The following is a 23,322-nucleotide window of genomic DNA, read 5'->3' on the forward strand; positions in this document are numbered from 1 at the left end:
AAGGAAACCCTAGATGATTCTTGCTACCTGGATGTAGAAAGAATACTACTGGTTTATTATAAAGAACCATATGCCTTACATATTCTCCTGTCCCTACCTGTTAAGTAGAGTATGGATATTGTACTTCATGTAAAGCTCTAGTCAACATGAGAGCTCTGAATGAAACAGATATGATAAAAAGCCAGTACAAATCATAAGCTGACTGGTGGCCCTCACCTTCTCTTCCATCTTCTTCTGCAGTTGCTGAACTCTGTATGAAAGCTGGATATTCAAGACAAACCGCCGAATATTCTGAAATCTGCGCCTGGCAAGCCATGCACGGGCATACTTCTGAAGGATCACAGCCTTGTGTTCTTTGAGCATCTTTAAGATAACATATTAACATCTGTCTGTAATTATATATGGATCAATCAGCATCAGTTATAATATTTTGTGACTCTGCATACACTGGTAACGACAAAGCTTCGCACAGAAGTATCAAAACAGTGAAATACCCAGACTGCAGACACATTTGAACCACTGTAGTAATCACACTAAATGATCTGCATCAGGTATAAACCAGACAGAGTTCTTGGTGGCTCAGAGATTAAATATAAAACACTATTCACCAGTATTACTATAGTTTTTTAACAATATAAAAATTGAGCAGAAGATATGAGAACCACGTAAAGTATTAGGGATCGTTGCCCTTGTCTCCAACTGTCTTATAGAGCAATAGATCTTCCCAGTTACTGAAATAAATCTTTTGATAGGTTGTACCTTCCGATATCTTTTTCTTGCTAGAAATCCTCTTGTATAAGCTTGAATTGTCACAGCTGCCACAAGGATGAGCTGGCAAAGTCTACGGACCAGGTAACCCCGACAGTATTTCTGAATAATTATAGCAGCCCATGTTTCCTTCAGAGCTCTTGCAGTTATAGCTTGCCTTGATTCAAAAGACAATAAAGTTTGCTTAGGTCATATTAGATTTCCCATACTCATTGCCTTGGTCAGCCAAATCACGCACACACAAAAAGAAGGTATTAAAAACAGGCATCCACTACCAATAATACAGCTTTTTCCTCAATTAAAGTGAGAGAGAGAATTATCCACAATCTTTGAAATCTGTTCCACAAGCAATTGTTCTAATGGTCTTTTTCTGGTGCAGTACCTCTGATGCATAATTCCTTTTAATAACTTTTACACACTAATTTGTAAACCCTTGTAAATTGCTTTTCCTTCCTGCTACCTCAGTTCTTTTCCGGCTCTGAAGCTCAGCAGTAAGCCCAAGCCGACAACTGGGTCATGCATCATTAGCTAACTAGTGAGCTTACGGGCAGGCAGGCCTCTCAGGAATCCAGCAGACATCTGAAACCTGCTAGAGCACTTTCTTCATATCACCTGAATAGCTTGAATGTTTTAAAGCCCATATTTACAGTCAGGAGGAAATGGAAATACATTCTGAACTGCTCATTCATAAAGATTACACTGCCAAATTAGTGCTGGGCATTAGTTTGACCTTTCCTATGCCTTCAGGCACACCCCAACAGCAAATTCATTATCATCCAAAAGTACCGTACAGTCCGCTGCCCCCGGAAATACTGCTGTATTATAAGAGCTGCCTGTTTTATGCAAAGGAATTTCTTGCGCTGCAGCCAGCCTCGGACACTCTTTTGGATCACGATGCATGCGTGTCTCAGTTTGTCTGATCGCAGCTTTTCTAAGTAAGCAACCTGTCCTGCTCTGAAGAAAATCTTTGTTCTCCCAAACTGATACTGGTTATGATCCTGAAAAAGAAAACAATGGGTGTATTCAGTTTTCAGGCTATTATTGTAGATCAGACACTCTCTTCCTTTTATAAACTGTCAGTTCAGGCAAGTTCCTCTGAAATGACACACTCTTGTCAAATAAGAATATCCTCTTTGCCTTATTTGTAAGTGGAAGCATAAGGGAGGAAATTTCCACTTATGTGGAAAGAACCATAGAATCACATCCAAAATACTGTGCTCTAGTGATCTCAAATTAAAGGGAGGATCTGAACTTATCATTAAGGCCTTGAAAGGAACTTCTTCATACCCTCCTAGTTCAAGGAAGTCTGATTCCTTGGGCTCAACACCACTTCTGTGTGTACATGTCTGGCCTTGAATGAGCAAGCTGTGTGAGAAAAACTTAGCTGCTGTTGGGAGCTTAGCTGCTCCCAACCCTTGGCCTGTGCCAGAGCTGTGTTGCAAATATGCCTGTGCTTAGTCTTACACATCCCTGATTCTGAACTCAGTCCTGACATGCTAACTTGAATCACTGGACAAGCCTCATCACTACAGGTTTGTCTAAAAATAGGAGCAATATACAGAATAGTACATTTTTAGAGCATTTCTCCAATGTGGTGCATTCCACCACCAACAGCCCTGTCATGTGCGTAAACTTCTAACACCTGAAAAAAAGTATCATTACTGTTCACTGGTTTATAAATATAGGTAGAATATCTTCCATGTTGCAAGCAAAGATATTAAGTATAGAAGAGGTGAAATCTCATCATGACTGCATCAAAACACAAGGCTGTTGACCTAGAAGCCTATGTGCAACACCCTGTATCAGGAAAACAGTAACGTAAACATCTTTCCTATTTGAGGAAGTGAGATACTTGGCAAAAAAGACTGTTTATTAATAATAAACACTATAACACATGATGGGTCAGTGCATACAAACCAACCTGGATTAGCCGCTGCAAAACAGTCTTGCAAATCTGCTTCTTATCATTTATGGAGAGTTCCTGCTGTGTCATAAGGATGCTATAACGGCTGAAAAACTCAATGTAAGTCCACCTGGAAAATTAACAGTTAGCAAATGCAACTCATTTTAGAGGCACTCAAGTACTTTTGACAGATGGAGGCCCACTGCTGTTCCTACCTGGATGGGTAGCTCTGTGCACTAATTCGGATAGTTTCCAAAACACCACATGCTCGCAGTTGCTGAGCAACTCGTTTTGAATCAAACCTAAAAAAACCCAACAGAGTTATATTTTACATTTTTGCTTGGTTTGGCATGCTATGCTCATTAGAAGCATTCTACTAGTTGGATTTCCATTTCTGCCCTTAGGATGCAGGGGTCCCTACATTTTATATACAGTCATAGAATCAGAGAATCACAGAATAGTTAGGGGTTGGTTTGTTAGTTTGTTTTTTAAAATATGTGATAGAGACTACCTGGATTTTCTTTTTCTTTCTCGAAACAAAAGGAAGACTGCATCTATTTCTCTCTTGGAAAGTCCTGCTTCCTTTCTGTATTAATATTGACAGTTCACATTAGCAAGTGGCAAAGAATCATGCCACCCTCAGCACACAACATACACAGAAATAAATTCCCTCAAGTCTATTGGGAAGAAACTCTCTCTTGGTACTTTTTAGCACACTGAATAAAAGGGCTAAATGAAAGAGCAAATGAATAAACCTGGATTTACTCATGAATATCTGGGTTCAAGATTATCAGCACAAGGCATAGAAAGACCCTTTCCAATTCCGGACCAGAGCTGATATGCTCACAGAGCACTAGACTATGGTGTGAATTCAGTACTAGCTAAGAAATCCCTGTGGCTGACAGACTGTTCATTGTTCTTTCAGATGGTATGCTCTTCTAGTCTGATTCAGACATGGTTTTATCTTACCCAAGCTATTTCCCCGCCTCATTGCTATTAAACAGAATAATGAGGTCTCACTGCAGTGATAGTGAAACAGTGCCGTTTGTAACATGCTTTGAATGGACAGATTTTGTCTGGCTTCAGGAAAATGAGCTAACACACTTAAATTTAATTTAGAATCAAAGTTTGCCTTTTCCCTCCTACTCAGACACGGCTGTGAGCTTTTTTTTCACTTGCCATTACACCACCTTCCAGCTGAAAGCTGTGTAATGGAAACTAGAGTGCTTCCGCTTGCGCTCACTAAACAGACCAATAGCTGCATGAAGGTTAACTCCTACTTACACGTTAGTGCTTATCAAGAAGGTCATAGACATTTTGCAAATTATCTTACATGTATGATTATTTTATAAGAAAAAAATTACACAAAATTGTTGGAAAAACCAATGCTGTGTTCAACACTGCTCACACCTTTTGACTTCTAAAGCTCTTCTAAATATTTCTGTGGAAAAAAGTTCACAAAGAAAGTGGCAGTGGGTTTTTTTCCCCGAATACAAACCAGTGCTAATCCATATGGTACAAGAACAAACACACCTATACAAAATATCCATCAACTTAAATTAAAGGTGGACAACCTCTCCCCTAAAAATGTTATGACAAATACACAAACACTAATATCCAACTTAAAAATTCTTCATTATCACAAAATTCTTCAAGGTATCAATAACCACTACTGAATAATTCTAGTTTTTGTAAGATGACTTCCACTTCAGCAATCTTGAAAGTTAAAATATGTTTCCTGTATGGAAAGTTGCTCAAGAATAAGAATTTAACTTGCTGACATGTAGATACTGTGAAATAGAAAAATACTCTATTAACTTTAAAGGTAATATAACAGCTCAACACCACAAACATACTTACTCAAAAGGCAACTTCTCATCATTTGGCTTTATGCACCTCACATAATGAGGGGTGGTTGCATTGAGTGTCACCATAAGTAAAGACAAAGAATTCCGGAACTAGAAAATATCAGACAGAACAGTTTTGCTAATGAAACATTTACAGCTAAGCAAAAAGTTGAATCTTGGGTTTTTAATCTGTTAGATTTTGGCTGGAAACTGGGAGATTTTCTTAGCGTTTAGATCTTAAATGCAGGAAACATAACAGACCTGCTGTACCCAACCGTCTCCTATATATAAATTGAACTCACTTATACCCAGACCTGGAGCACTGTACTGTGGCTGGCTGTAGCCCCTACTGAAAACTGGATAGCCCCTATGAACAGTACTGGAATACAGTACCTGTGTTCCACTCACATTGCACAGAACACTTCCCTGAAAGCAGGAGCATCATAGAACAGCATGTTTACATAGTACCTTACTGCCAACCGTCATCCGGAGTTGCTTGTTAGGTGACTTGAGAACAGGTCTTGCAGATTTGATGTTAATAGTTGAACTGAAAGGTGAAATGGCCACTGGACTGTCTTGAAAAAAATTTGCACACAGATGAAACTGAAAGCGTGGTGAAAGAATCACAGTTAGATGCTGTGGAACTGCAATACCGTTTAAACAAAAATGACATTTTCTATAACATAAAACGTGAAACCTTAATGCCTGAAACGAGATTTTTAAGCCACAAGCAATTGAAAAACAGTTCAACAACTCTGAGTCTATTGTGAAGCATGCACACATTTCACAGACAAAACTCAGTAATTGTTAAACTGGCCTGCAAAAGCCATTTCAGTATGAGCAAACATCGACATTAATACAGATTTTAAATTAGCCCATTTAAGGTTATATTTTCACAGTATTTAACTTAGATTTAGAATATGTTTTTTTGCTCAGATTAAGTTTGCTTCTTAAGAGTAATCCTGAAGTCTCAAGTCTGTAGACTCAAAAGGAACTTCAAGCAGATGGGAAGCGGCAGGCACGTATGAGACATCTGATGTTTTCCCTGCCCTGGCATTCTCTTAATGTCTCTTGAAGAATAAACAAAGGCAGCTGTTATTGATACACTACCCATCAAAGCTACATGTAATGACTATGGGAAAAAAACCTAAGTGAATTCGTCAGTTACAAGGCTTCCAAAATTCAAAGGAGATATTAAAAAACCCAAAAAAACCAACCAAACAAAACCAATCAAAACCCCAAACCACCAAACAAAAAACCCGTAACATACCTAGCAAAGTAAATGCATATACACGAAAAAGGCAAATACTGCGGTTTTTCACCTTGTATGTTACTCTGACGTTAAAAATACACACTTGTAGAATATTAATAAAAATTAAGTCTAAACAAATGGATTCAACTTATTAAAAAACTCTTTATCAGAACAGTATTTTAAAATTAGATGTGAATGAATTCCAGTAAAATCCGGTATTTAGAAAAATCAATCATTACTGACTGTTCACAAACCTTGCTGTCTTTCAAGATTTCAATCAATACTTCATGTACTGTATCTCTGTTTTTTTCCAGAAATCCTTCACATTTATATTCTACCTGTGCAAACAGATGAATTATTAACTTCTCAGTTACACATATACAAATACATCAACAGTTAGCAAAACAATAATTTTTAGTAAGTTGTGGTAGCCAACAGATCTTTATTATTCTTAAAATGATGGCTGAAACGCTGCTTTACTCAGATTCACTATGGCAAGAATACATACATGCATAGTGCAAATTTAGAAGCAGGACAAACTGTCAGAATCCTCTATCAACTGCAATTTCCTTCTGCCTTTATCAGGAGTTTCTTTCCTCTTCATTATCCTGGGATTTCAAATCTAAATATTAAATGGAATACTACATTTGAAATGCAAATCCCTGAGACTAAAATATGCATGGACTACAATCTCAACTGTCTTATTTATACATTGTACTCTTTTTCTGTTTCTGTCTTGATTCTTTATTTTCATATTCTCAAATTTATTGTTAAGCACCTCTTATGTTTAAATGGTATGATACAGACAGTATTATCAATAAACAAGTAATACTATGTATTGAAGATTGATTTCATACAAATTCCAAGTGTGGTTGGTATTTCCTCTATTTCCTAAGTTGGTTTCTTTTCTGAACGAGCTAATTCCAGAAACAGGGTGAAGTAAGACTGGATTGTTTACACTTTACCTTATCAGCAAAGTGTTGAATGATGAAAGATGTGTTTGACATCCTCGGCTTTTCAAAGAGTGCATTTTTATTCACAAAATTATTATATAGCTTTTGAAGCCAGTTTTCATCTGTTCCATGGGGTAACTGTAAAAACGACAAGGGCAACCTCTTTAACCAAACTGTGATGGACTGTTAGAAACAGCAAAACTGCTTATTATCAATAAAGCGTGTTACCTGCAATCAGGAACAATCTGATCCTTAAGAATGCTAATGGGCAGAACAACAGATAAGATAATGAGTTAGGGAATGTTCCCTAATTTCTTCCATATTACTACATGATTTGGGTTTTGAGTTGGCAACATCACTAAAACATCTCTCAGAGACTGGAAAGCATCAAAGGATGGGATGGCACTCAGTGTGCCTCTGTTCAACCTGTTCTAGTACTACACTACTCTCACAGTGCAGAAATCCGGGTTACCTTCGAGGTAAGAATCTAGCTTTAGGTCCTTAATTTTGTAAGAGAAAAATAGGCTACAATTAAAATTACCAAATAGAGGGCAAACATTAATGTTTCTTTCATAAAGAAAATGATTTCCTTCCCATTAAAAAGGATAAAATATGGATTACAAGCCCAACCCGTAAACATCTATATAATTTTTTAAATTACCAAGCACTCTTCATCCAGAAGTTCCAAAATTCCCATTTTGGCTTCAATAAGGTCAATGACACGCTGGTTGTCATAGAAGTCGATTAAAGTCCATGGGATGTCTTCTTTCATGTATTCTTCTTGTTCAAGTTTAAAGACATGCTAGATATGTGAAAATTATGAAAATGTAAGGTTACAATTAAGGAATAAATACAATGGGTGCATGTGTGTGACTGTATATGTAAAACAGAAACCAAACATTTATGTATTTTACAGTATATTAGATGTATGTCTTGTAGGAAAATAAACTCAGAAATTTTCATAAATATAGTGTGTGTATGTCACTATTTTTATCTATTTCTGGATAGCCATTATCCAGAAATACCCATTACTCAAATACAAATAGCATTTGCAAATATCCATTATTAATAGTCTCAAAACTGAAGCAAAATAAGAACTGTAACAAATAAAGGAACATACCAGGTTAAATTGCTGCTGCAGTTTCTCATTAGCATAATTGATGCAAAATTGTTCAAAACTATTCACATCAAACGTTTCAAAGCTGAAAAACATGTCAAATAAGGAAAAAAAAAGACTGACATTTCAATACAGATGGTAGGATTCTTGCAAGACTTTGGAAGTATCCCAGTATTTCCAAGAAAATTAAACAGCCATAAGACTAATGAGGTTGCTAAGGCATTTCAAAACTTCCCTGGAAGTTAATGTTACCAGACATCACTGAGCTAACACAGCCCAGAGTTGAATGTAGACACATCGTGTCAAAAGTGAAATTTAAACCTCATTCACCAAAAATACTACATATTTATATTTGCTGAACATTTCCGTTACTCTGGATGCTAAAAGAACCTACATGACTATGGCCTTTTGGTAAAATAAACTCCTCCAGAATCATTAGGAGTACAAACTGAAAAGCTCTTATCAACTCCAAAGAAAAGGCACAACCTAGATTTGTTTCCAGAGACATTCTTACCCATAAATGTCCAAAACACCAATAAAAGTATGTTGCTTGCCAGGGAACTGCAAAGCTTGGTTAATTCTTTCCACAATAAAGTCAAACAGGTGGGAATAGATCTTCTTTGCCAGAGCATCCCTTGCATTAACAGCCTGAGGTCTTGTCATTGGCTTTATTACAGTCTCTGAGGTAGTGATTATCTTTCGGTGGCACAACCATTGTGCCATTTTATCACAGTTTAAATCCAGCAGTTCACAGAATACATTGAGATGTTTATCCTTCAGCTTTAAAGAAGATAAATAAATAGTATTAGATTAAATTTAATACTTTAGCTGTTGTCTAGACAGTAAAATCCTAGCACCGCTGATGTCAAACTATGATTTTTTGGTTTTAGATGGACAAGGGGCTGTGTCCACTTCTTTGCCTGGTAAAATATCAGGAAGAGCTAAAATAAATAATGCTTCATAGATCTCCTGATACAAGAGAGAAAAAAAAATAAGACTGGATGAGCTGTTTTGAATTAAGACACTGAAAGGAAAAGTTACTTCAGTCTATATTTAGGTGTCCTTTATTTTTAGGCTTGCATTGTCTGCTGGGACACACTGTGAGCAGCTTTGCAAATGCTCTGTTTCCTGAGTGTGTTGGATGCAGGCAGTCCCAAATGGCTTTTCCAGCAGATGTGGATCAATTTGACACAGGGTTCTCTTAGCCACATTTTGCCTTTTGTTCACACCCTCTGAATTTGGGCATGAAACAGGATTCACATAAACACTTGCTGTGATTCTATTTAGGGGAGGTTGGAAAAATCAAGTTCAGTATTTCAGATTTAATGTCGCTCTGATCCCCATATACAAGAAAAACTATTGCTAAAGGGCATTTGGTATAGAATGTAAAAGAAAATGTTAGTATCTGAATGAGCTAATTTCTTACACTGATAGATGATCTTTCATCTCCAACAGCTGTTATTTCCACATTGCCCAAGTGCAGGATTGCTGCCAGCATTTTAAAAACATCCATTTGAAAATCCCCTTTCAGACCTAAAAAAACCAATTATTGATTATTTTAAATACTCAGAAACAGTACAATTAATTAAAATAGCACTGTGCTGGATTACTTGCTTTGTTGTTGTTCAGGCAAGAATTGTACAGCATCTCTGCAGCTTACTATGCAAACCTTTAGTTCTGCCTACTTCCTGCTTGTCTGATCCAAGGAGAGATCAGGCATAAACTCCTGTACCTCCCTAAATGCCAGCTCAAGTCTGACTTGGCTTTCACATAAACCGTACAGGGGCAAAGAAGCTCCCAACTCCACTTCTGTCACAGCACTTCTGTCTTAGCTGACAGGGCCAAGAAGGCTCCAGCTCTTAGTGACTTTGACCATTAACAATAAATAGCCATTTGCTCTCGCCTAGTACTTTACCAGTCCAACAGCACAATGTACAAGCTATGAAAGAAATAATATTGGTAATTACTTCTACCATTTTGGACATTTCCACCTTTGCCCACTTCAGGAAAACAAACAAACCAACCAACCCAATGAAACCAGACCATCATTTAAACCTATTGAAAAGGTATCCCCAAAAATTTACCCAGTAAGGCAAATGTCTTCTGAGTCTCCACCATATTTGCTCTGTCATCAACTCCCTCTATTACTGTGCTGCCGCCCATTCTTGTGTAGTTAAATTCTTCTGCGCTTCCTATAGATAAGAAGCAAAACTTGTGATGCTGGAAAATTCTCTGGCGATAGCCACTTGGCAAAGAGTCTTGTGACATCAGAAAAGTAAAGATGCTGTCAGATGACAGCTCTTCAAAGATGAGCCGAGTCCTCTTTTCCTGAGAAATCCAGGCACCTAACTCAGTTAAGCTGACACAAACAAGTACTCATAATTCCTGGCAATCTCAATACTTGATCTGATAAACAAACAGGAATGAAGACTGAATAAACATATTCCCAAGGTTTGCTTCTCACAGGTGGCATTAAAGCTTCTCTGTAGGTAAATGAATCACACTCCTAAACAGTCATTATGGCATCTGTCACTAGAGAAAGAATAAGATTTTCAAAGACACTCAGGTACCTAATCACGCACTGCTCAAGTTACTAGGGATTTGCTACCAAGTTCAATACAAGCAGGATTTATAGCTAAGTAACTTAAAAATCCAAGTCCCATTGTAAGTCTGTGAGATTTATGCTACAAAGCACTTAACATTCTAGCATATCCAGCATGAAAATCCAATCTTCAAAATGCTGCACTTCAAAAATGAAGAGTAGGTTATTTTCTTGAGACCTACCCAATTTGAGATGCTTATATTCAGGCTGCATAGCAGATGCACACAACTGATAAAATATGTGGTAGTTTCTCTCATTCTCTGACTGTAAGTTAAAGCAAAGAACACCATTAGAGAAAGACTGAAAAGAGTAAAAATCCAAACCAGAAACAGAAAAACATTCTGTATTCCACACAACTGTAAAGTGATAATGATACTTAAATTCTGCTGCAAGATAGTTTGGCAAAGAAAATAGCCCAATATTAAAATGGCAGATCTTAAGACTTCAACAAGAGCTTTAAAAGAGATAAATTCAAGTATACTTTCTTTTCATTACCAATATGCCGAGTTTTTTCCCCAAAGCTCTTACACTATTAAATTTCTTCTGCTTGAACAACCATCTACTAATGAGAACTGACAGATACTGCAATAAACAACTGTGCAGAGTGCCAGCTGAAACACTGCCCTCTGGTCTCCCAGAAAACTATTTCCAAACCGTCCTTCAGGAAGCAGATACATAGAAGTGTTTTTTATAGTACTTAAAAAGTTACAATAAGAGAAGAAAACCTCGTAAAAACAGTTTTATTAAGCAAGTGCTTTCTTTTGTAGGTTATCACAATTATGCTCTGTAATGAGTCATATGCAATAAATCCTGGTCTTATAAATTATCATCCATTTTTTTTACCAAGACTCTCTCTGCCCTATATACACTGTTGATTTCCAGATACAGCCGGCACACGTTACTGTTATGACTAAAAGACACAGATTTCTCGAATACTTCTTACACTTATTGTAGGGAATGGTCCCCAGGATACATCCTCCACTTTTACCCACCTGAAACACAACTCTGGATTTCTCAAGCAGGTATGTTCTCATGTTAGCACCAATGATTTGATAACTCTGATCAAAACTGATCTCAGTGTATTTTCCGAATCGACTGCTATTATCATTCCGTGTGGTTTTCGCATTGCCAACAGCCTACAAAAATTATAAACTGTTAAGATTTGCTTTACTTGCTTTTTTCATAACAATAACGTTGTCAAAACATGACTCAACTACAAGTTCCTAAAACAAGAGGTGCTCAAGGATCAATCTTAGCATTGAGACTTAAATTTTGAGGCCTGAATGTGAAGATAAGCCTCAAGTCAAAAATAGCATAACATTGCATAAATGGAGAATTAGAGAAAGTTTTCCCTGGATAAAGAAGCTCAAGCCAGTTTCTATTCCAACTAATAAAACCAAACAACTTGTTCAGTATTGTTTTCTTATCATCTAACTAACAGGATGTGGTCAGATAAAACTCTGGAGGCAAACTAGAGCCTCTGAAGGGCCACTGGTAAATTAGGTAGGACCTGGGTGTTCGTGAAGCTATTACCTCTTTCCATCAGTAACACTCAGAGGCTAAACTTCTAATTTAGGTATCTAACTCAGGCAGCTAAAACATCCCTAAAGATTTCAAATGAAGATTCCCAGCAGCTCCCAGATTTCTTTCCCTGACAAGTACAGACTTGACAGATACTCTGAAGCTTACCTCAGTTATTGGATTGGATGCCAATACTTTATCCTCCACATGTGCATTGCTGCTTGACTTACTCACAGTGGCAAAATATCTCATAGTGTATCTTGCAGACACAGTCTTTCCAGCGCCTGACTCTCCGCTGACTATAATAGACTGATTTTTGTTATTTCTAAAACCAAATAATCAGACATGATTAATAAAATAACTTAGGTCTAAAACGCATGTATAAATGTAAGAATTAGATATACGATGTATGAAAACACATCTGTGATCTACTCTTCTACCAGTTTCATCTTTTAACTGTTCATCTTTTAGTCCTCTTTGGTTGTAACATCTAGGCTGATGTCACTGTTATTCACTCAGCTAAAAGAGCATTTTTCCCCCCATCAAGAATGAAAATAGTTATGAGTTCCAGAAATTCCTCAGCTTGTTAAGGAATTACTCCTCTTCTAGTTAAGCTGCTCATTCAAAGGTATTCTTAATAGCCAGTGGTACATACACAGTTAAATTAAATTACAATTAATACTGACTGCACAAGACTTAAAACGTTATTTATGGACATTAAACAACATACTGAACCTTGCCATTTGCTTGTACGCTTCTTCTGCCACAGCAAATATATGTGGATCCATGTCCCCCATGTTTTGCCCACTATATGCATGGATAATAGCATCTCCGTATATTGGCAACTGTTTATAGGGGTTTATTGCAACCAAAATTATTCCTACAAACAAGTGCATAAAACAAAAATAAAACACAGGCTAGTTCAATTAAATGACAGGTTTTGGCAACAACAGTTAAACTGATACAAAGTAGTAATATTTTCTAAACTAGGTAGGAGATACTGGTCAACAAACAAGTCTATACTCACACAAAAATGAGTTAAAATACACTTATCATATTGCAAACTAACCCAAGACTTCTTTTCTTAAGCCTTGCATTTTCCTTTGCTTACCACTATAGGTGTAGATAAGCCTAGACTCCACAAAACGAACTTTAAGATTATGTAGAACAGCAGGTTCATGGAGATAACTCAGTGCAGTGAGATCGTTTTCACCCACAAGTATGTCAGGGTTCCGAAGGGGTGGCAAAGCAGCTGGATCAACAGGGTAATTCAGTTCCTGTTAACAAAAATGACTTGCAATATCATAAAATGCATTAGTTTTGCCTAAACATAAATTGATCTTCTACCTTTACACAAAGTTACAGGGTTGATGGAGCCCCGTCTGATCCTGTATTTCATCAATTCCATATATCCCACTGAATTTAGGGACTTGCAGATCATGACAGTAAAATGAAGCTCTTCACTATTTACCGAAGTGAAAGCCACATTCTCTTTATTCACAATATTTTGTACTGAAATCTGTAAAATGGAAAATACTACAGCTCTCTAAACACACGTGTATTTCAAGTACTGACAAAACCAGTAGACCAGCTGCAACTGAATGAACTGATCAGAACTTAAGTCAGCTCTGAAACTACCCTTACTTGCAACCCTTTTTCTTTACATGTTGTTTAAAACTTATGTTTCTTTCAACAAATCCATTTAGTCACACATTTCATACTTGTATTTATAGAACAGCAATGCAGAAATACTGTTTTAGAAACATTAAAGTGGAAAGAACTCAGACACTAAAATTAACTAAGCTTACTTAAAGCAACAATTTTAGAGAGAAAAACCGACAACAGCTGGCTCTGTGAGACAGAACTGTGCCTGCCCTGCACTTCTGATTTACTTCAACTTGAGTTTCAGTGCTTATTTCAAAAGTGAAGTGATCTTAGAGGTATATGCTCTGTACTAACATTATACAGAGAGTAAAATTGCACTTTTCATTGTTTTAGATAACAGCTGTTTTCTGTACAAATTTCAATGTGATAAAATTCTGGTCACCACAGGGTTAGCAAGAAAGAAAATATGGACAAGTCACTTATACCCTGTGAGTCCTGTGTGTCTACATAAACATATCCCAGCAAACCCCACAATAATTAAGGTTTTCTCCTTACAGTTCCATCTTCTAACTGCACATGGAGAAAACGGTCTCCAGTTTTGTAGTTTTTTGTGATTTCTGCCGACTGCCAAACTTCTTCATTATCAGGGATCCAAACCCTATTGTACTACAACAAAAAACACAAGGTAATGATTAGCTTAGTTATTAGCATAATACCAGACTGGCATGAAAAAAACAGTTTTCAAATGTCAGTGCAACCTAAAGCTGAACTGGATGCCAGGACTTTATGGATTATTATTAGCTCTGTTCAGTAGGCTGTATTTCTGTGTTTTAGCAATTCTTCATGAAAGGCAAACAAAGAAGAGAGCAGACTCACGCTCAGACATGTTTGTTCTGCTCCTGTTTAGCACAAGGTCTGCAGAACAGCAGCGTGCAGGAGGCGCAGAACAGTGGTGTGCAGGAGGGTGAACAAAAGCCAGACTGTTGCCAAGTTCTTCAAACCCTCTAACACTGAACAAAGGGAATAAACCCCACTTGAGACAGAGCCCTGATTTCTAGGAAATTTTAAATGAGCAAGTACCTGAAAGACATCTCCTTTACCAGAATTGAGACTTCTCTCAATGCAAGTGCAGGACACTGACCTTAGGCAGCATTTTAGCATAGGTACAGATGCATACACAAGAAAGGCTCTGCACAGGTACCTTTCTTTCAGTGGGACTGAAGTGCAAGCTCCAAACAACATCTTCCCCTCTTACAGGGTGAACGTCAAAGACCATCAACAAAGACCATCTCTTTTCTCAAGCAGTCAGCCGGCTCAGCCGAGCTCAGTCCCAGTGTAGTACTGCAGCTCTGCCTCAGGGAGAAACCTCCCTTCCTAAGAGTGCTTATTTCCAATGGCAGCAGGTGAACTGCAATTCTCTTTTACACATTGGAAGAACTGAGACAACAGAATTACCTCCAGCCTTCTGAAGCGTGTTTGAACACAAATTATGCTGTTGGAGACATCTAGTTCTCCTATGCTGAAGTTAGAATATTGAAGCATTAGCAACATCATTACATGTGCTGACCTAGAAGCTATAGGAAGCAGCATTCCTTAGAAGGACATAACACAGCTGGCAACCTCTGCAAGTCAGGAATTCCTTCCTTCCCAAATGTGGAGTGTGTCCTCCCTGTTCTGCCAGGGTTTAACACAGCAGCAGCATCCCCAAAAGCCTCCCTGATGCATCAACTACACATTGATGACACTGGTTTTAGTAACCTGAAATCGCTTCTGTTCAGGGATTTATTTGCAGGTTGTGACCACTTCTGACACCTCACCATCTTCCTTAAACCATTTTTTTATACCATATAGTGTGTACCTCAGGTGCCACTGAAGACAACACTGAAGGCTATATATGGATATAAGGAGAAGACAGAAGGAAGGACAGCCTGAAAACCACCAGTACATGCCACTACTGTTTCTTATGAACCATCACTCCTCTAACTTGTGAGAAAGTAACATCAGCGAGCACAGGACCATTTAGTCCCTACCTGCACAAGCAGCTGTGCCATATAACCTTCCAGCATCTGTTTTGATAGCCAAACAAACGAAGGGTGTTAAATGGTTAACACCCTTCATTTGATTTCCCTCCGTAGGAAATACAGGTATCTGTATTCCTGGTCACCTGAAACCAGCTGTGCTTACATAAACCCATGAGAACTACTGCAGCTGCTTACCTGAAAAATTAAACAGAATTCTTTATTTGCTGCTGCTCTGTGTGGGTCAAGAATATCCCACACAGTATGTTCCCATGCAAGCAAGTGATCCACGATAGGGCAGGGACACAGAAGGAGGAAAAAGCATGTGATTGAAGGGCTGGTTCTTCAGCTCCAGGAGCCTCCATTGGCAAATGCCGCCGGCCTACCAACACTCCCTTCTCCAGACCTGCCTCGCAGGTAAACACAGCAGGATTTGCTCGTTTTCGGATCAAGTTACACCCAGTCTGCTTCCGCCTGCCAAACACTGCTCCTGATGGAGAAACCCAACCATTCCTGCTTTGAGCTGTGCCCGGTGGGGTACCAACACACCAATCGAATAAATACCCTGCAGCACAAGGCTCACCGCTGTTAATCACAGCAGGTGCTTTTGCGATGGCAGAGATACAGTCCTACAAGTGAGTAACTTACACCATTTAAAGCTAAGCAAACAAATGGTACGTCACAACACTGTGGTGACTACAGGGAAAGTGGGAAAAGTTGTGCAAAAAATACAGCAGCCACGTTAAAGAGGAGGAAACTTCGGTTTGTTGCCAAGTTCTGCCAAACACCCAGTATCTGCGTAAGGAGAAGAGCCAGCACCCCACGGTTAAGTGGCCAGGGAAGTGCTGTTAAACTTTGAAAGCGCCTAACTGCTGGCTAGCGCATGAGAGCCCTACACACAAAGGCCAGAAGTCTCAAGAAATGGGTTTTTATCTGAAAAACCAGCCCTATTTTCCCGTGCTGCCCGGCACTTCACGGCCGCCCCGATGTGCTGTACCCGAGCTGCCCGGGGCGCAGGTTCCCAGGAGCAGCGCAGCGCAGCGCGCACCGCGCAGGACGAGCGGCTCAGGCTGTAACGCACCGCGGCGGTGCAGTGCAGCCCGGAGCGCACAAGCGCGCTGCGGCGTGGGAGACCCCGCTCCTTCCCTTCCCTTCCCCTTCCGCTCACCTGCGTGTAGAGCTCGGCCAGCGCCATGGGGCAGAGCGGCCGCTCGGGCCGGCGGGGAGCGCTGCCGCGGCCCGCCCCGAGGAGCGGGGAAGCGGCTCCCGGGCTGGCCCCGCCCGCAGGGCTGCTCCCGCAGGCAAGGCCGAGCGGCTCGGGAAAGCACTCGGAGCCGTGTGGGGCTGTTTGCGCCGCAGCCGCCGGGGTGGCTCCCGACTCTGACAGGTGTAAAGTGCAGTGGAGATGCGGAGCAGTTATTACGATGGCAAAGCTGGCATCTTGCATACATCATTAGGGGTTAGGAATAATGGGTACTGTAGAGGTGGCAGGGGGATCACGAGGGGAGACGGAACAGGGAAAAAAAAAACCACAGGCACATCGTTAATCACCTATCAGACACCGTAAAGGGGTTTCTCTAGCAAACTTAGAACAAGATGAAAACTAACATCTCATAATTCAGTTAGCAAACTTAGGGCACTCACAGGTACTATACTTAATCATCCTTTATGAGGAAGAAGGCTTGAATAAACCTAGCACCAGGTTTTGGCAGGTGGATATATGCCAGCAGCTCAGGATCCGCCATCAAAGATGCACAAAGACAGTGTTCTAGCAAAGCACAAATCTTCATTCTTAATTTCAGTAACAGTTACTAGTTGGTGACAAAATATGCTAACAGAAGTGGGTTATGTCGAACAGAGTATTTCCAACCAAGCACAGCAGTTTATGGCACGCTGTTACTGTCCGGGTGTGTATTTAAACAACCCTCAGATTTGAACCAACTCCCCTGGCAGTCAACATGAACTCTGCCACGAAGGTGCAGGGAACCTGTGTGAGCATCCGGGGACTGTGCCAGCACACAGTGTATGAACAACCACACAAGCAAACACAAAAATCCAAAGCAAATCCTAGTGTTGTATTTTTATTTGGACATTTTCCAGTGATAGCTATTAGGCTACAGCTTTTATGATGCATACATTTACTAAGTACAACATCAGACACTACAACGGATCAGAGCTCAGGTCATTCTGACAATGTTTTGGTTTTCACCTATGTACTGTAGTGGCATTGAGAGAAAACCTATGTTTAAAGGCTTTATTTATCACATGAAGTATCAGCATCTTAAAAAACCAAGTGTTTACTCATAGTTTTTGTACGTGATTTGAAATGTGTTCAGTTTAAATCACAAATTACACAGACCTTCAAATTGCAAATGCTGGTGTTTCCAAGTTGGGAACCAGTGTTACTGGTTATCAATCCACTTTTCAACATTGAAGTTGGTATTTCTTTTTGCCTGGGATAGAATAGGTTAATTGCATTTAATGGACTTACGCACTTTCATGTTCCATCCCAGATTGAAGTCTGAGAAACAATTTGGGTAGAAGACTATGTCCTAAACATCAGAATAAAATGATCACTGGAATAAAAATACACCAAACTGAATGAGGTAATTATTGTGCAAATTCTCTATAATAACTGTGTATCATTCTAAGGGGTGGTTGACAAGTATTTTTCCAGCATCCGATAAAATCTATCATAGCAATAGGTAATAAATTAAATTACAAAAGATATGTCCACATTAAAAGAGCATGACAATGATTCAAAGGGAAAAATGAAAACAAGTTGTTAAAATAAATCTGCATTATATTCCATGGTTAAAGAGATACTAGCCCTAAGGTGAAAAATACACACTGACACTAAAATTTTATTTCTGAAAAGTGCATGTAAAATACTGCCATGTAAGATGTTTGGTGAGTTACCAACTACACATCTCTTCCAACTTAGAAGTATTTTCCTTTAAAACATGTCAAGCAGCATATACTTTTAATGTGATATAAAAGTAATTAATACAAGTCAAACCACTGAGTTTAAGGATAATATCTATAAATTACTAAACACTACTTTTTTTTTTTAAGGAACCAAGATACAATAAGGCTTTTTACAGGTAAACAAACTTAAAAATGAAACAAAAATACATTTAGGCATACATTTTAAACACTAATGCTTAAGTAGTGGATACATTTCCTGATCTATAGTAGGAACATACTGTAATGCCAATCGTTTGGTTTTCAATAGGAGAAAAAATTTATAGGTCAGCATGTTCTCAGGTATTTTCTTTCCCAGCCTCATTACTGGATGTGAAGGCTTTCCCATTACATTCTCACAAGTACAGTACCCCTAACAGCCTGAAAATTACATTATACCTTATCTGGAGCCACTTAACAGTAGTAGCTGTAGTTTCAAGAATCAAGTAACATTGGAAAAAAGAGTTTGGTATACCATGCACAGGAAAACAATCCAAATCATTTAGCAAAGATCACTCACAACAGTTACGCAATACAGTATTAGATTCTTGGAAGTACTGGCATGACCCATAAAACATAACATGGGGCATACACATTTGAAAGTAAGACGGCCTGAGCATCTTAAACTGATAATGACAAAATGTGGGTTGCCTGTACTACCGATTTGAGCAACCATACAAACAGCATGTCTGCCTCCCAGGCAAAACAACTGAAATGTTTCAGTCTGCTTAACAGCAAGGTTTCTTTTCTGTGAGTTTGCAGGCAAACAGATTAGTACCAAATAGTCTAATATTGTACCTCTAGATTATTTCTCGATATTTTAAAAGAAATTAATGCTAAGATACTAATTGTTATAATACATAAAAAATATTGCACAATGCAATTAAACAATGTGTGTGGCTTTTTTTTTTAAAATGTGTATATTTGAGCCATACACCACAAACTACCTCTTTTAAAGTTCAGAATTGGAACCTTAAGCAGGGCTTCTGCGCTTAATTTGCACATTGTGAAATGTGAATTCTGTTGTGAAGATATGTGAGACAGAAGAACCTTTCCAGTGAGATGTGCAAGATCCAAAATAACTCAGTTTCTCATTACTGAATGGCACTCTGGATCTCTAACCATTAAATCAGCATGAATCATAGTCAAGTGACAGCATCACAGTCAAAACCTACTAACGTTCTTGTCAACCTTTCAAAGAATGAGAGCCTTGGGCTACTGCAAAAATTTTCTATTAAAGTTTTTCCTCTCAAATTCCAGAATGAAGGAATACTTTTTTTTCTTTTTTTTTTTCTTTCTTTTCTTTTTTTTTTTTTTTTTTAGTGGCAACAAACCAAAAGGGATCACACTCAAAACACACTCTGTCATTTCTGGGGTCTACAAACGACGAGCATTATACAGATTACAAAACCTAAATAAACACTGAAATCATTATTGACTTCTGATCATTTGCTTCAAGATTGTGTATTTTTAGCTACTTTTAGAAATAACTAAACATGTAATTTCCAGTGTGCTACTTGTGCTTAGTTACCATTTTCCTTTATAGGTGCTATTTGATACTATTTGCAAAAATCCAGTTAAAGTAACAGACTGCATCAGACTGTAAATAAGGTTGACAACAAAAAATGAAATTATCTTATTTTTAGTGCTTAGTATGATACTGTTGTACATTTAAAAGAACACAATATGCAGCAGCGATTTAGTATGCTTGGTAAACCACAGTGCTAACAAATGAACACCTAAGTTACAGCATATAGTGAGCTATAAGACTTATCACTAGAATTCATGTCAAACCGACATAAATAAGTGGTTTAAGAAATCATTTTCTATATTGCCAGTTTGTGTTTCTCTACTCCAGTTTTCACAAATTAAATGTAACAGGCTCCCAAGTGACTGTGTATTCTACTACAAAATGCCTTACTTTTCAAGTCTTCCATGTTCAGGGCTGTCCCTGTTGATCCCTGCCTATGAGATTACATACGGAGTTTAATTTACACTATTTAAATATGTTACTTAAGATCTAAAAATGTCTCTAGACAGCTGAAGACACAGTTTTAGTCCAAGCTCGATTTCCATGTTCTGGAAATCCATGAATCGGTGATGTCCTCATAAATGCAATGACTGAACACAAATACACATCTTTCTATTAGCCTCCAATCTGTGGTGCTCTTATGTAGTTTTCCAGTTACTTGTACTACAGATCTGGGCATACATATAGGGTGTTCAGAAAATGTGTTTTCAGTGGCTTACTATGTTTTAATGGGTAAAGATATGAGGCAACTGATTCTCCATCTAACACTGATGGTACATCCTTGCGATCAGACACGTGATATGAAGCCCAGGCCCAAGCTGGCTGGGATCTGAATGGTTTCTAATGCCAGCGAGGATGGATTAAATGGAAAAGTAACAGGGAAGATGTGTTTAGCATCCATGAGCAACTGAGGAGAGTCCTTCCTGTCTCGCAGACGCATCTGCAAAGATAAGAAAGTGATTACATCAGCATTTAGCCAATTATTCATTGATAATTATCATCTTACAAAGACTTGGTGTTTCATCCATGCTTACAAAAACCCGGGTGTGTACAGACACACACTCTATGATAAACTGACCCAACACATTTGCAACAATCATGCCTTTAACTGTAGTTAACTGTTGTCATTTTTGGTGCTGCACATTTTCCCCTTACAATGCAATCTGAAGATACTAAGATTCCCTGCAAAAGGAAGAATTTGCCCACTATCTGGGCATCTTTTCAGTAAGTGGAATTACAGTTTTATACCTTCCCAATCTCCCTTATCCTACTAGTAATGCAATTCAAATTTCTAACAGACCAGAAGGATCATCTTTGTTTCTTTTACTTTGCTCTAATTGGCTGCTTTTCTTTGGAGTTTTCAACCAATTTCATTTTCATCAATATATATATATAAAACTTATATAGAAGTTTTTATAACTTTATAGAAGTTATATATATATATGTAATATATATATAAACTTATATATAAGGGCTAAATTAAGAACTTTGGAATGAAGATAGGCCTCAGTTTTCAAAGCAGTTAGAACTTCTCATGCAGATATAGGTCTGACAAAAATAAATTTGCATATATAAATGTTACCACTTGAAAAGCTGGCATAGAACATAAAAGTGTGTTTACATACACAAAGATGTATACACACAAAACCCTCTCACCTTCCAAAAATCTCATAGAGACTGACAGGGAAGCTAACATCTTCATGCAAGCCTGGAGGCAGTAAATTGTGATTGCTGATAATTTTAAGGCTGACAGCATCAAGCCTAGTTACTTTAGACTCCTGAATGTATTTCAGGATGCAAGCTATTTGGCTCAGCAGAAGACTTATCAGGAATAGTCAGATAATTATAGATGAAAAGATATAGCCATACCTGTATTGTACGTATAAATGATACCAAGACTCTCTCTTCAAACTCATTAACTGGAGTATACAAATTCAGAACTTTAACAATCTGTGAAGAAGAACAACCATTCTCAGGTTAATTTTACTGTTGAATCAACAGATGCATCCATGGTTACTAATAATACACATTTTAAATTACCTGCTTTAAAAAGAAATTTTGCTTCATTGATATATAGGGAATTCCATCACAATGCTATGGTATATGACTGCCTTCTCCAGAATATGTGTTCTTTGGAGGTAGAAACTCTGAATTTCTACATGCTTGTGGAAAATACCAAACTATGGAAAAATCAGATGATAAGCAACTGACTGTGTTCCTGCACTCCCTGGAAACATGCTTTATTTCTCACCCTAATTTTGACCCTGTAATTATGACCTTCTGTAGCTTCCATTCAAGAGTCTTATGACTCCCTGTTTTCAAGAGAGTGAGCTATTTCTCTAAAAATGGGGCTAAAACCACCAAAGGGAAGAACTGCACCAGAAAGACTTTAAATAATAATATGGGTTAAACTTGTAAAAAAAACTTATTAAAAATTCTCTTTGTTTTTTACACAATTCTCTTTAAAAACAAAGCAAACCAAAACACAACACTTTTAAACAAAGTTAAAACACTCAAAGCACATGGAATTCTAACTTATTATTTCAGTAAAAAATGAACAGATTTTTCCAGCAATGTGAATTACTAAATCAAAATGACTATATCAGTGCAACTGCTATTGCCAACCCCATTATGAAAGAAATGGAGAAATTTCTTCCTTTCCCTGATGGGAATGTTGAGTAATCACCAAAGATGCTTGGATTCATTTACTCCTGTTAAAGAAAAGTGCAACTTTATCTGGACAAAATCTAAGCTTTCATAAAGAGAAGTCTTCAGCTGTTCACTGAGATGTGGCTGGCTCAGCCTTCCGAGGCTAATGGGTACAGTAACTTAACACTTTTGTTTGCAGACCCAGAGACAACAGTTCTGTGTGAATTGTCCTTTAACCGGATACTAACTCTGATGGCAGAAAGATCATTTCCTGGTATCCCAGGCAGAGAGACAGAATACAGAGAAGTCTTTGAAGAGCTTTCCCTAAGGATTTTCACAGACTGAGATACTATGCATAGTACTACACACTGCACAATCTATTGAGATCCCTCTCATTTGCTCCAAAACTTACCTTGAACATCAGACCTCAGAAAGGCAAAAAGGTCTGGTCTTTTTTTTTTTTTTTACCCCTCCAACTTAATCTGTTTCAGTTTTACTAATGCAAAACAAGGTAAGAAATCATTGAGCCATGTGCAACAGCAGTGCAGGCAGGCATAGCAAACACCAGCAGAGCAGAGAACTGCTCAAAAGT

The 23,322-nt window shown here is 38.2% G+C and overlaps 2 protein-coding genes across 5 annotated transcripts in view; both read right to left on the minus strand.

Annotated features, from left to right (window-relative positions):
- MYO5C (myosin VC) overlaps positions 1 to 16,862 on the minus strand; it is a 33,604-nt gene extending 16,742 nt beyond the window's left edge. For 3 of the 4 annotated variants that reach the window (XR_009724580.1, XM_061347420.1, XM_061347418.1), the window contains exons 1-21: positions 16,755 to 16,862; positions 14,124 to 14,234; positions 13,075 to 13,240; positions 12,699 to 12,843; positions 12,132 to 12,288; positions 11,435 to 11,578; positions 10,625 to 10,706; positions 9,925 to 10,032; positions 9,267 to 9,373; positions 8,355 to 8,620; positions 7,844 to 7,925; positions 7,385 to 7,525; positions 6,736 to 6,861; positions 6,025 to 6,108; positions 4,987 to 5,121; positions 4,532 to 4,629; positions 2,887 to 2,973; positions 2,690 to 2,801; positions 1,555 to 1,766; positions 760 to 925; positions 217 to 363 (exon numbers count right to left, since the gene is read on the minus strand). Coding sequence is in view for 3 of the 4 variants with exons in the window: in XM_061347420.1 (XP_061203404.1) it covers positions 217 to 363; positions 760 to 925; positions 1,555 to 1,766; positions 2,690 to 2,801; positions 2,887 to 2,973; positions 4,532 to 4,629; positions 4,987 to 5,121; positions 6,025 to 6,108; positions 6,736 to 6,861; positions 7,385 to 7,525; positions 7,844 to 7,925; positions 8,355 to 8,620; positions 9,267 to 9,373; positions 9,925 to 10,032; positions 10,625 to 10,706; positions 11,435 to 11,578; positions 12,132 to 12,288; positions 12,699 to 12,843; positions 13,075 to 13,240; positions 14,124 to 14,234; positions 16,755 to 16,781 (2,703 nt within the window). In the remaining variant the exon portion in view is untranslated. The remainder of the gene's footprint in view (positions 1 to 216; positions 364 to 759; positions 926 to 1,554; positions 1,767 to 2,689; positions 2,802 to 2,886; positions 2,974 to 4,531; positions 4,630 to 4,986; positions 5,122 to 6,024; positions 6,109 to 6,735; positions 6,862 to 7,384; positions 7,526 to 7,843; positions 7,926 to 8,354; positions 8,621 to 9,266; positions 9,374 to 9,924; positions 10,033 to 10,624; positions 10,707 to 11,434; positions 11,579 to 12,131; positions 12,289 to 12,698; positions 12,844 to 13,074; positions 13,241 to 14,123; positions 14,235 to 16,754) is intronic. The other variant, XM_061347419.1, reaches the window with a different exon arrangement.
- A 786-nt stretch (positions 16,863 to 17,648) lies between these two features.
- The window catches only part of MYO5A (myosin VA), a 101,721-nt gene continuing 96,047 nt past the window's right edge, over positions 17,649 to 23,322 (minus strand). The window contains exons 40-41 of the mRNA XM_061347424.1: positions 21,951 to 22,031; positions 17,649 to 21,021 (exon numbers count right to left, since the gene is read on the minus strand). Of these exons, the coding sequence (XP_061203408.1) occupies positions 20,869 to 21,021; positions 21,951 to 22,031 (234 nt within the window). The 3' untranslated portion in view covers positions 17,649 to 20,868. The remainder of the gene's footprint in view (positions 21,022 to 21,950; positions 22,032 to 23,322) is intronic.

The sequence above is a fragment of the Neopsephotus bourkii genome, unplaced genomic scaffold (genome assembly GCF_033783945.1).
Source record: "Neopsephotus bourkii isolate Nb327-2 ecotype Australia unplaced genomic scaffold, CSIRO-AGI_Nbou_v1 NB_318, whole genome shotgun sequence".
Classification (NCBI taxonomy): Eukaryota; Metazoa; Chordata; class Aves; order Psittaciformes; family Psittacidae; genus Neopsephotus; species Neopsephotus bourkii.